A 13,713-nucleotide genomic window follows, 5' to 3' on the forward strand; every position below is an offset into this window, starting at 1 on the left:
TTTTATCGTAATACAAGCAAAATTAATACGAAAAAATCACATGAAACGATAAAAAACGGGGTCATTTTTCGCGTTCTCATCGTGTCACACCTTCGGTTGCAATGAAACATTTTGTTACTGCATTCACAATTTTCATTCAATTTGTGTGTAGCATATACTAAAATCATCGTAATTAAATATACTTTCCACACAATAGTCAAAAAAATATCTTCTTATAATTATTTTGAATTGAGAAAGCGAAATACGTTGGTCACACGATTTTAGGTACCTAAAATTTTGAGTTATAATACAAGATTGCCGTTAAACCGAACACCAGCAACCAATCACAGCGTTCTATTCGGTTAACGTCAGTCGCGCTTCGACCATTGGGGAGGTGAGATAGGTCGATCGTCGCTCCGCGAAAAAAATACGTAACTTTTTGTGATTATCCATAGACATACCGTCGCTTGCTTGAACAATATTTTCTACCTCTAAAATTTAAACAATTTAATTGAAACTTTGCCATTGAAAACTTAACATGTTAGACTTATTTGTGTAGTATTCAACTTGAACCGTTAAATTCAAATTTAAGGATAATTCATAAAAAACTAAAATTTTCGTCACCTTCGTGGCATCACCTTCGTGGTGTTTTATACACGAAGGTGATTTTAGGCCACGAAAGTGATTTCTTGCTTTGGTTTATTTTAAAATATAGTGACTGGTGTTTATGTTTTTACAATATTTTAATAACTAATAAATTATACGTGGTAAGTAGAGATCAGTACATCAATAAATAAATAAGGGCCTCGTATTTTTGTTGTCTGTCTGTCTGTGTGACTGTATGTATGTCTCTATATGTGACTGTGTGTGTATCTGTTTGTAAGATAAATTAAATCTGAAGTTTGAGTTAAAAGTTGTACAACAAAAATACGAGGCCCTCTGGCCTTAATAAAAAATATATTTTCGTTGAGGGACTGATAATCAGTTAGAGTTCTTTTTTATTGAGGTACTGATAATCCTTTTTTTGCTTCTTTAGCAATTCAGAATGCCACCAGTGTCACCCTTAAAACCAATTGCGTAGAATCTTGTAACTTAGTAGGTGACGTAATCGGTAAAATTTTATCTTGTATTTAAGTAGGTACCTATTTATATTATGTTATTGCTATTTATCTATGAAAATAAGACAAAATATATGTTTTATAAACACTTTAGAGTCATTTACAGTAGTAAAGTTTGAAAAAAATATTGCTGTGAAGTACAGAATCACTTTCGTGGCATCAAAAAATTCAAAACGTTAAAGCTTCCAAACGAGACTCACTATTTGACTGATTTACTGAGAATACAATCTTCACATCAAGCGCTACAATTTTTGTTTACAAAAAGTTGAAATAAGTTAGAAATAAAATTCGCCACGAAGGTGACGATGAGAACCGTGGCGATGAGAAATAGCCTTAACTTTTTATAATTATGTACACACACAAATAAACATAGTACTCGTAGATAGTCTTCCTATTCGCTATTAGAACCAGTGTGCCAATACCACCACGTCGAATGCCGATAATTGCAAGGAAGATATCACTTCCTTTACAATGCCATTTCACATTCTGAGGATTGAATCGACTCTACGCAGGGTTGCCTCAAACTTTTATTAAAATTATATTATTTTCTGTCTTATATTTTCCTCGGTGTTTTGTATCAATTATTGTAGTCGGTGTGACAGTACCTAAATATTGTTAATCTTTATGTAAATTACGATAATGTTCTGTAGAATGATGGAGTAACAACATGCTCTATCTCATAAAAAGGAGAAGGCATACCCAATGCACAGATTGCATCATTTTTTAATTAATAAGCAGCTGACTGTGTTATTTTTTATAATATTTTCATAACCTACAAAAATATGAAATTTCTAATCACCCTCCAACAACCCTATTCAGTCCAGTCACTGACTACAAATCATGAATGACAATCGCTCATGGTGCGAACCTTCGACCATATGCCCGCCACATGTGTGAGGTCGACACCCTATCCGCCAACACTCCTTTACGTATCCCAGCACCCTTATTACAAACAACTAAAGTCTGCATTCCTATATCAAGATCTGAAGCAGACAAACCAACCACCAATTCTTTTATGCACTTCCCATCGTCTTTATTAAGTTCCATTAAGGTTTAGATTCCCGTGGGAAGATCGTCCGGCGTGAGACAAAGTAAAATGCCGCATCTCGATGAGAATTTCAATAACAAGGACTCGCAAGTCTTTAATTACTGAGAAAGTGTGTGGAATTTATCTATCATATTCGTTGGGGGCATCAAGATTTCTTTGGAAACGGTTCTGAGGCCCCTGTTGCTTTGGGAGAATTTGAATTAGTTGCAACTACGAGTATAAATGTCTAAAGACTTATGAAATAGAAAGAAGTTAAGAGCATAATATCTATTCAAAGAATCATCGTCAGTATCAACAAGGAGCGCTACATCGCACGATCATCAGGCCACTGCCAGCTATCTTCTTGAAGTTGTCTGTCCATAGTGTCCATGGATCAGGAAAAAAATAAAAAGACAGGTGAATAAAACGCAACTGTACTAGCAACTATCAACTCTATTTAATTCTTAGATACATCAGCCGGGGGCAGATGGAGCCTCGCAGCCAGCTCGTGAGGCACATCTAGGTACGTCCTCTCGAGTCCCACCGTCAGGATCAGGGCGCGCAAACGGTCCACCTCCACGGCGTCTCCCTCACTGGACCAGACCGTCATTGAAGAGTTCAGGTACGAAGTCTCCCGGAGCAGGTCCAGGACAACGGGCTGGCTGTTCGATGCTATGCCGGCGCGGACCTGCGAAATTGAGGGGTTCTACCAGAAATCTGAGGATGTAAAATGGAACACAGAGCGTGTTTTTAAATATTCACACGTAATTTGAAAGTCTTCATCATTCATTCAGTAGAGCCTTTTAGAAAGCAGATCTAGTTCATCTTAATAATCTTATTAATGATAAGTCATATTGGGACTCATTGTTAGACTTTGTATGAAGATAGCAGTCAGCAATCTGACCTGTGGCTACCATGAGATGAGCCTCCATCAAAATATTAAGTATCCCTGAGATAGTCTAGAAAACTCACAGGAAAGGTGACAGTCTGGTTGATATGGTGTTCGTGTAAGATCCTCAGCATGGTTCCGATCTGTTCCCTGCTGTATTCTCCCTCTGTAATGTTCCCCCCGATTTTCGTGGTCCATCCGACGGAGAGCACCGCTCGGGGGTGTCCTGAGGCCAGCTTGAGGAACTTTGAGGGGTCCACTGGGGGTGTGGTAGCTTCTACTGGGCCGGGGAGGATGTCTGCATTCAGCCATAACGGGAAGGTCACCTGAGAATAATAAATGAGGAATGAGAATCGTTCTCAACGTTAAATTGTACCTACTTTTCTTAGTATTTCTAAGTAATATAACATCTTTAATATCTTTAAGATTACATTTGGCTACATTTGTCAGTAGAAAAGTGCAATATCGGGCGAAGTATGGTAACGAAAAAGAACTTGAAGGGAAATGCCTGGTAACGTGCGTGACGCAATATGGCTCCATCATTTCAAAAATTGCGTCATCATTTAATACATCATACATCCGATATTTTTTCGACGTCAAAATCGGTCATATCTCAAGCTGTGATCAAAAACCAAACGTTCCAATCGAAGTGGCTTCTTTGCATTACAAGGAGATTCGAAAAAAAGCGGCTTTCTTGGCAAACGCGATTACAATTGGTAATGATACGCGGAAGATGTTTGCACATGTGCGCTTGCGCATGCCTGGCTAAACGTTGCGTCCACTGCATGTCTACAAAAAATCGATGAAATTTATAATTAGCAGACATAAATTTATTAAAAGTTAAGGTACGGCACCATTCATCTTCCTGAAGGCTCTCATTAATCTTCTGAAGATTTACAATAGTATATTTTTTCAGATAAAAGTTGGTCATTTTTCTTTAGTTTGTTACTTTTTAATAATATTTATACAATTTTAACACCAAAAATGTGTTAATGAAAGACAAGCCACCGAATTGAAGACTTGAAGCTAGTGTTTATGTGGACTACCGACCTAACTTTTGACATTATAAGTTCATTTAAGCAAGGGGTGTCCATGACTAAGCAGTTAGTTTGATTGCCTTGATTAAGTAGTCCCGCCCGCCCGTTGTCTGCGCGCGTTGGGAAAAAACAAACGCCAGATTCATTATAATGAGGATGTTAATTAACAAGCATGTGGCGGCCATGATTAATTCATTTGTTTTATTAATATGAAAATATTAATTAGAGTTTAAAGCATCTGTGCATAATCGTCTTGATTTTTTTAAATACAGGTTGATTAAGAACTTTTTTTTAGCTTTTTGTAAACTGCCAAACTTCAAGTCTCATAATACCAAGATTTAGAAACTGATACAGAACGGACTATGGATTTATGAATTGACTTATTTGATATTTTCAAGGCCAAATGAACTTATTGAACAGTTGCCTGAAATCCAATTGAAAACTGTTTTTAAAATGACGATCAATGAAGCACAATAAATTATTTATTATTGTTTCACAATTGAAAATATTCTTTTTTTTTTCAACGTTTTATCTTTTTAGTAGATTTATTTCATAACCTTGTGTAAGCTTTTAGGCAATAAAATCCATCTTGCAGCTGCGCAAACGGCACATACTGCAAGTATTGTTTTTGTGGCTTTTTATTTTTGTTTGCATAAAAAAACTTCTCTTTTTCCATGAAATATGAGAGCGGTTACCGGTGGCCGGTTTTTCAATACATGTAGGTATAGACTTTAAAACTCGCCGGCCACACATGATGTGACAAATCGTAAATAATTCATACACTGTTACACACATCCAAAACAGTATCTTTATCTCACCAGAAAACGATAAAAAGAAGCTTTATTTTCCAGTACTTCGAAGAATTGAAAAGAAAGTTTTTAAAAACAATGCTATTTTAGTATGTATTTTAGAAATAGTCATACCGTTCGCGTTACAGGCTGACTGAAAAGAAATTGGTTTTATTTTCTGCTTCAGATGATACGTAATTAGGTACCTAACCATTGAGTCGCGCCAAAATAAACATATTTCAACACAATTTAATATGATCAAACAATATTTACACATGACTTACACGTTCAAGGGAAAGAAAGCATTTCAGAAAACTCATTCAAAACTTCAGCACCAGCTAAAATAAAGGTCATTTTCGAAAAAATGGGACAAGGCATTTTTAAAATTAGTAAATAAATCCTAATTTTAAAAATGGGATCCCAAAATACACATAAAATGTTGACTAATGGCAATGAGTCATTGATTCGTCATTTCAGAATAAAAAGAGCACAATTCTTTTGATCTCGAGATCCACTATCTCCCCCTTTCAATTTCCGTCAGGTTTGTTTAAAATTGAACTACAAAATATCTTGATAATGTTTTCTTCCTTTTCCACATCCTCTTTCGTATCCTCAATATTTCTAAAACAACTTTTGTATCCATAATATTTTAGTCACATAACCTTCAAAACTTAATCAACTGACCGTTTTTCTAAAGGGATAGCTTTTCGGACGATTTCATAAGTTTTTCATCCTACAGTGGAACATCATTCTTACCCCATTTGCAGCAATGCTCAAAGAACCGACACCAAATTTATGAATAGAGGCTGAATGAAAGCAGTGGTTTATGGCTTCTTTACGAAGGCTTTCGTCCAGCTGCAGACTTTCAATCTGAAAAGAACAATAATCTTACCCCAGGCTTAGAATACGGTGCGATCAGCGCCTGCGCCTTCTCAAACGCGTCGATGCTCTTGAAGTCCAGCTTCACGCCCTTCTGCTTCGCGTTGACGTTGTTGTACTGCGCCACAGTGGACAGGAAGTCGGAAAGACTGAGGTCGGAGGAGGTGGCGGGGGGGTGCGCCATCACCGGAATAGGGGGTCCTTCTTTTCCGTTGATGTGCCCCATTACTATGTCCGCTTCCAACATGGCCACATCGCCTGGGGGAACATAAGAGTCATTTATTTTCTGCAAAGCGCTTTTACAAACAAACATCGCTTGTAGTGAAACGTGGAAATTCAATTTCTGATAAGCATTGGGTTTTGCAACTTAACTTGTCCCCTTAGGGGGATCTAATCTGTCGTGCCAATTTTAAACTTAAACCTTATTAATCCTCCATTCGTGAGATGAAATAGGGGGGTCGGAGTGGAGATTTAATGACCCGATGACGATAATGGAACTAATTGTAGGTACTTTTAATCAGCGTAGTATGATTTTATCTTAACTGATAACTATGGGTCCTGTTACCCTGTCTTGATCACGGAATATTCAGGCGCATTTTAGTCCGCGGTCTTGTTCTACCTGATCTTTAAGGAGTAGGGTTAAGTTTCCTTATTGAAAAGATTGTAATTTAGGATAAAAAATAAGCGTTATAAATAAGTTGAAGAGCATTGGCCAATCATCAATAATTTCAAAATAATATGTTTTTAGTAAACATGAATGTTATTATCACAAATAGGCGTAGGTAACCATCCTTCGAGTATAAATAATAAAGAGTGCAACTGTATTGATACATAAATTATAAGACCATGAGTATCTAATTAGTTATGCACCAAGGTAATGTACTTATTTAATTAGTTTTCCATATTCTGGTGAACTTGACGCATCCTGAAAGAATGCAACCGCAAGAACGCTTATGCCATAGTATGAACTAACCAATTAGTTTACAACAATTAGACGTGTGAAGCCTAAATCCGTCATCGCGGTAATTGTTATTAACTGCTGTTTCTAGGAAGGCCTGGCCGGCCTGGCTGCTGGAATCGCCTATTTCTGGACTGGGTTGGACAAGTCATAAGATGCAAGCGAATTTGGACTGAAACGAACTTATTTAGGTTACGCCTAAATAAGTTTTTTTTATCCACAATGAGGAAGCCATCGAACGAGTTCATTTCAGTCCACTTTCTTCTTTCATGTACCGAAAAACGCAGCGTGTGACGTCCACCCACACGGTGGACTGAAGACCTCATAACGGTAGTCGGGAAGGCGCTGGATGCAAGCCGCTATGACCAACCGATCAATATGGAAATCATTGGGGAAGGCCTATGTTCAGCAGTGGACGTCCTATGGCTGATATGACAATGATGATGACACCTTCTTTCCAGGTTGCGATCTGGCAGCTTGAAGAGCTTCTACAACTTCAACCAAACATAGTGGCGAGAATATTCAGGTCAGTCAGTAGATTATTAGTGATCTCTTTTGATCTTTCCAGTTTTTGGGAAAGTTTGACTAATATTAAGATTTTTTGTATCAATTACACTTCATCATCATCTTCAACCACAAGAAGTCCACTACTAAACATAGGCCTGCAACCTTATCTTACTTTAATTTCCTAAATTGGTACTCATTTCAACCTCATCTTTTTGAAGCTTTTTGTATTGTCGCTTTATCTTATCCTCAAGACCACACCCCCAACAATTTTACGCTTGCGTCAAGTATTGTTTTCGCAACAAAACAGACCGCGCCATCTTTGTCTGTCACACGGACGATGACAGGGATAAACGATGTTTTTATAGGCATTTAAAGCGTGTAACAGAAGCCGCAGCTGGCCGGAATGCCGCGGAATTTATTAGTCTAGCCGTCGCATGCGCATAAAACGGCATAAATTATGCATTCGATTTCGACTTTCTTGTCGGTGTACAATCCCAACTAATATTATAAATGCGAAAGTAACTCTGTCTGTCTGTCTGTCTGTCTGTCTGTCTGTTACGCTTTCCCGCTTAAACCTCGCAACCGATTTTGATGAAATTTGGCATAGAGATAGTTTGAGCACGGTAATAATATCATACAGTATTATAACTTCATATAAACCGACGAAACGCGAGCTTTCCTTCGAATTTCAAATCTCGGGACGCGTCCGAAATCCAAAAGTTAGGGTTAGGGGTGTCGCGAATGTGCCGAACGGACGTCGATGGCCTAGCTAGTGTTGTAAATGACTAAGGTGATTGAATTTGACTACCGTCATTTACGGTCAAATTTGTCAAAAACAAGTTATTAACAGTCAAAAATGGTCATTTTCAGTCAGTTTGATTTGAAATAAAAATTATATTGTATTAAACCAGCTTTTGCCCACGACTTCATCCGCCTGAAATTAAAGTAACAGGTCATTAAGTAGGTACTCATTATGATTAGTAGATTCAAAATAATTTTAGTATATTTTTTTAAATTAAATCTACTAACACAAAACAACACGCATTTTTATCCTATTCCATTCACAAAGTATTTTGATTGTCTAAATAAAAAAAAATACAATCACAAAACTAGATAGAAATTCTAAGTAGACAGATGTAAATTAGAATGGGTACTGTAGGTGGGCAGCCCTATTGCATGTTGTCATACCGTGACGTACCGCGGGGCTGTTGACATTTATTTCAAAAATATGGCCGAGTTGGAATACTGTATAGATAGTATTACCGTGGTTTGAGTCCCGGGAAAGAACATAGGATAGTTTTTATCCCGGTTTTTGAAACAGGGACGCGCGCGATAAAGTTTTTCTGTGACAGACAAAATTCCACGCGGGCGAAGCCGCGGGCGGAAAGCTAGTTTAATATAAAAACCATTAAAACTTAATAGCCTATAAGGTTTATTTACATACTTAATTGGAAACAAATACAGTTAGCGTCAAGCTAGGCTTATACCCTGATCGTGTATAATATGTATAACGACAAGGAAGGAAGGTTGTTTAAAAAGTAACTGTTGCGGGTGAAATATTGTTAATCTAATGTTAAACAAACTACCAAATTAATATAAAGTTTCATCAAAATTCGTTCAGTAGTTTTTGCGTGAAAGAGTAACAAACATCCTTAAATACGAGTTTGTACATTTATTAGTGAGGATAAAATATTAAGTAGTAAATAACGTTTAGTTATAATTTCTCCTATTTTTTATTTTTCCCTGAGCCTTGACTTGTTTTTTTTTATTGGTATTACATAATTAAACTACAAAAGTTTCAGTGGTGCGAAAGATATTAAAAGGGATATACTTTGATTCATTAAACTTGTTGCATTTAATTCTTCAATAGTTAAACTTCATTGTGGAATCTGCTTCTAACGCCATCTGTCTCAAGTAATATAGTTTCTTATTTAACTTACTTGCTAATGCGGCTTCAAGGTACGTTTTGTTGTTCACAGCATGTGCCCAGGTTACTGTAGTCAGGTTTTTCATTGCTTCTTCGTCGCAGCTCACCAAAGTGACTATAAAAATAATTAACTTAATTTAATATTTTGTAATAAAATGTTGAGTAGGTATAGTCTAGTATCCCTAAGCTAGAGTTTAAAAAAAGTAAAATGTCAAACTGCCTCAATGAAACGTCATTCATGACAGCAACGTGTGCTGTCATCTGTGATCTGTCACAAATCGGCAAAATTACTTCTGATAATTTTGTTTCCAAATTGACAAAATATCTATTATTTAAACGTTTTTAGTAAGTAGGTATTATGTATTGGGCATTATGTAAAATGTTGTTACTCACAAAAGTGCAGTAAATTAAATGTATCACGATTTTACAAACAATAACATTGACGGATAAAAATAGCCCGGCCTTTCGCTGTTTGACACTGGCGCTAGTGGTCATGAAACTGGCCTAAAATATTGTAGTTCCGATTTCTACCGCTAATGACAATGTATTTTATGTGGGTTATGTTAATACCTAAATCATGACGAATGATTTCCTTTGTTTTAAAGATCATCATTTATTATTTTTATCACATTGACTAAAATTAACATCTACCTCCTAAATAGTTATTTTAGCGTTACTATCTTCTTATTAAATTTGTAGTCTTCACTATCCTAAAGTTATTTCAGACATTTCAAAGATTTAATATTCATTTCCTGACTTTCTTTGTTCTAAAATTATATTGCTAAAAACATCAGACTTCTCAAAATAACAACAAAGTAAACTTGGCACGATTCTAGATTTGCTATCTAGATAAACACAGTTAGCTAATTTCACTGGCTCAGTTTTCAATGAAATAAAACTAGCTAAAATCTAGATTGTTATCTTTTTATTTAGGTCAACGGGACGCCTAAATATTAATTAGGGTTAATTCAGAATTTCTTGGAATAGGACGTGAGCAATTTTACTGTATATTCTATTGTAAAATGTCGTTATTTATTAAGATTTAAAAGCATTCTTATCTTTTGGCGTGCCTTAAGACGTTTTTTCCCAACGCCTACACAATTTTCAACAGCGCAATTACTCGGACGTCTTTTTGCATGAGATAAATAATGTAGGCGTTTTTAAACTAGCGTCCAGTTAACAGTTATTAGACCGCACAAAGAATAGCTTGTTGTATGAAGATTCATATCCCTCTTGTATAGGAATTGTGATTTATTCAGGTAACAACTCATCCAATGAGCGGGGCTAGGGGACACAGCGATTAGTTCCCGGCGAGTGGGACGGTCTAGTGTTTATGTATGTCCTCTAGGGGGATAGGTACTTTGACTGAAGTCTAGGTATTATAGCTTGGTCGTATAGATTTTTGCCTTCTGCTGTAAGTAAATATAAAGTAAGCAGGTAGGTACTTTTAGTTAATTATTACACTTTCGATAAAAGAGAGAAAAGAGTCATATTTTACTGGAGGCAGTCGATTTTTTTCCATACAGAAAATATTCAGTTCATCCGTTGTAGTCAAAGTCAGTCAGATAAAATCTAGTTTATCACCCCGAGACCAACAGTGCTTATCAGCAAACATAATATCGTTTATTGTTTGATTCAAGTTCATCTAAAACATCAAGTACCTGATACAGATGCTAAAGATCGAAATAGTTATCTGCTTACTTATACATATACGTAGGTTTGAACTCTACAGGTTGCAGTTGCAGGTCAAAAAGATTTGGAAGACGCTGCAAATTCCGAAGAGACCTCCAATAGTCAAGATATGCGACTATCTTTGTAGTCTTTAACACTTGTACACGACAAATCTATCATGAATATTATTATCTTAACACCCAATGTGCTTCAGCACAACCCTAATATGATGTTTATCATTTTTTATCATATGGACTGTGAGAACTGAGGTCACAAACCTGGTGTCAATAGCCTAATCAGACCAATAACGGTTTAAAGTAAGCGCATATTATTTTTTTATTTACAACGAGGAAACTCTTGGCCTGTATCTCACCTGATGGTAAGTGACGATCAGGCCGAAGGTGGAAGCGAGCTTCACCCAGAATCCTCTACCACGGAGGAACTGGCTATCTTACCTCTAACTGCCGGAACACAACAATGCTGTTAACATTGTTGCATATCACGTCAAATGGCAATATCACATGCGTAGCCTGTCATCATCTTAGAAATAGGTCATCATCTTAGAACACTTTAGCAAATGTGGAAACACAATAGCCATAAAGGAGAAGAAGAAGATTTAGATGTTCCCATTGCGTGGCCACTGGCCATGGCTTAAGCCACCCTCCGCAGTTGAGGTAAAGTCTTTGCCCTGCTGTGGTGTGGTGGTACGTGCTTACTTTGCAAACGTTACCAAATGCGGTGACACAAAAAGTTTGACACGGGGTTTTAGAAGAATATCAGCCATGACTAGGTCTTATAATAGTCGTGGTACTTCTGTTAAGCCATTAGCCGTGAAATCAATTTAAAACTAGGCATTCCAAATATTTTTTTCTAAAGTTATGGATGGTAGAACAATCATAAACCTTACGGCTATAGCGAATAAAGTTATCAGTTACTTTGTTCCGCTTTTTCCTGCTTTTTATTTCACATCAGATTACTCGTACACCACATTTTGAAATCTATTGTCTGATAGGAGAAGTTGTATTAGAACTAGTAAATCTGTTAAATCTTTGGCAACCTCGCAGACAATATAAAAGTCTACTCTGTAATCTCAAGATTGATTCTTTTTTCTGTCAAAAAGAGGTTCTTTCCCACCACTAATCTCTCCACTAAATCTGTGTTAAACCTCCATATTTAATTTTGTTTGCGAGATTACCAGACCCTGGCTTGCACCATCTTACTTTAACTTTAACAAACATCAAAAGTCTGTCCAACTCCGAAGAAGAAGAGAACAAAAACACCAGTTATAGTTACGGTTAAAGTTAAGGTGCAACTTAGCCTAAAACTATATGAACCACCAACCTGCTATAGCCACGAGAAGCGTCCACCACATCATGCTGGCGTACTGGCCGGTCGCCGGCACTGGCCGCGCGCGTCTGTCCTGCCAATTGGCAAATTGCCCAATTTACTGGCGCGATTGGTGGCAAGGACTCGGGAGGGATGTGGACGTCAGCAGGACAACTAGAAATAAAGCCCGGGTCTGCTTGGAAATCTGATTTATTTGTGATATTTGTCGTTGCAAAGGTTTTTAGGGCAGTTTTCATCAGATGGTTTTAGGGCTATGTTTTATATGGTCTAGTGCAGTGTTTCCGTGAATCGTAAAGTAGAATTCTGATTTGGTCAATTGCAAAAGGAAGTTCCAATGGCATAGATCCTCATCCTTAACCATCCTGCAGACTTTGTAGAATTAATTATGGACCCCAAATAATCTTTTAACTTCTAACAAATACGAAATTAAGTATATTGTTGCGTAACCCAACAAAATCCTCTTTAAAAATTCTGACGAGTTAAATAACCAGTATTAAGTAGTGTTACTTAGTTGTGTCCAACGAACCCTACCAACCCTACCTTCATAATAAAGAGAGATTCTGTGAATCTTTTGTAGAATTCAAATCTTACGTGCAACTATAGCACAAAATACAACTTGAATGCACAACAGAAAGTATTAAACTGATAAACCAGACCTTTTGACTTTATCATTTATTTTGCGAGATTATTTCGGTTTCCAGATGAGTCTCAGAAAAATCTAATAGAGGTATTATCTATGTTTCCAATATTTTGTAGATTAGATTATTCTAGTTTTGTTTGATAGTTGCCAACGAATGATAAACACAATATTTAATTATCTATGAATGGCATCCTCTTTATTGAGCTAATAACTTTGCATGATTGAAAATATGACGTTGCGGCTTCATTTAATTAGATAAAACAAAACAAAATGTAGGATGGGCAGGTGATATTATTTGTTTATTTCCAACTTAACATGCTGCTCTTTTATACAGACAAGCAAACTTTGATGTAGTGATGAATTTCATAATAATATTCTATAAAATGCGGATCGTTCGTGCAGAAAAAAATGCTTAAAACTGGATTGGAACTCCGACAAAATCTAGCTTGTAATTGGTCTTAGCGATCAATTCAACCAATCACATGTTCTTGTCAGTTAGATTTAAGATTAGTGCATTCGAAATACGGGTCCTAAGCGCCCACTTGGTCCAGTTCCGCTGACATTGAGGTTTCTAGTACTCTACTGTGCTCGCTCACGTGTAGAAAAGTGCAAATTGCAATACAAAGCGCGTCCGCCGCTATATGCAGCCGGCGGTACGTACTTCGGATAAAAGACCAACGATGACATATTGTCCCCTTAACGAGGTCTAGGATGAAACTACGACTCTGGATCTAGGTAGGTACAACTTTTTTGTTTCTATTTGAATTGCAATGTTCGCCTCTTGGCAGTTATTGGCAAGATCTAATTCTGAATCTTCACAGATAGGTAATTTTTTTTGTTCTTACGGTGAGAAGGTTCAGTGAAAATATGATTATCATTTATTTTGAATGATCAGGTTTTTCTTAAAAACTTTGTCTTTAAACAAATTTTTATTTTAAGGTATTTA

At 36.7% G+C, this 13,713-nt stretch overlaps 1 protein-coding gene across 3 annotated transcripts; it reads right to left on the bottom strand.

Annotated features, from left to right (window-relative positions):
* Positions 1-2,559: 2,559 nt before the first annotated feature.
* Positions 2,560-12,751, bottom strand: LOC114352380 (protein FAM151A). 3 transcript variants are annotated; one of them, XM_028303971.1, is made up of 6 exons: positions 12,668-12,751; positions 12,122-12,280; positions 9,123-9,224; positions 5,731-5,975; positions 3,097-3,339; positions 2,560-2,812 (listed from the first exon to the last, which is right to left on the bottom strand). In XM_028303971.1, the coding sequence occupies exons 2-6, from the start codon at positions 12,153-12,155 to the stop codon at positions 2,582-2,584; spliced, it is 855 nt and encodes a 284-aa protein (XP_028159772.1). In that variant the 5' UTR covers positions 12,156-12,280; positions 12,668-12,751; the 3' UTR covers positions 2,560-2,581. The 3 variants fall into 3 exon arrangements, with proteins under 3 accessions (XP_028159772.1, XP_028159771.1, XP_028159773.1); XM_028303970.1 differs by having other exon boundaries at positions 12,122-12,200; positions 12,668-12,688; XM_028303972.1 differs by lacking the exons at positions 12,122-12,280; positions 12,668-12,751 and adding an exon at positions 9,503-9,607.
* Between the last annotated feature and the right edge of the window lie 962 nt (positions 12,752-13,713).

The sequence above is a fragment of the Ostrinia furnacalis genome, unplaced genomic scaffold (genome assembly GCF_004193835.3).
Source record: "Ostrinia furnacalis isolate ACB-3 unplaced genomic scaffold, ASM419383v2 OfSCF1345, whole genome shotgun sequence".
NCBI lineage: Eukaryota > Metazoa > Arthropoda > Insecta > Lepidoptera > Crambidae > Ostrinia > Ostrinia furnacalis.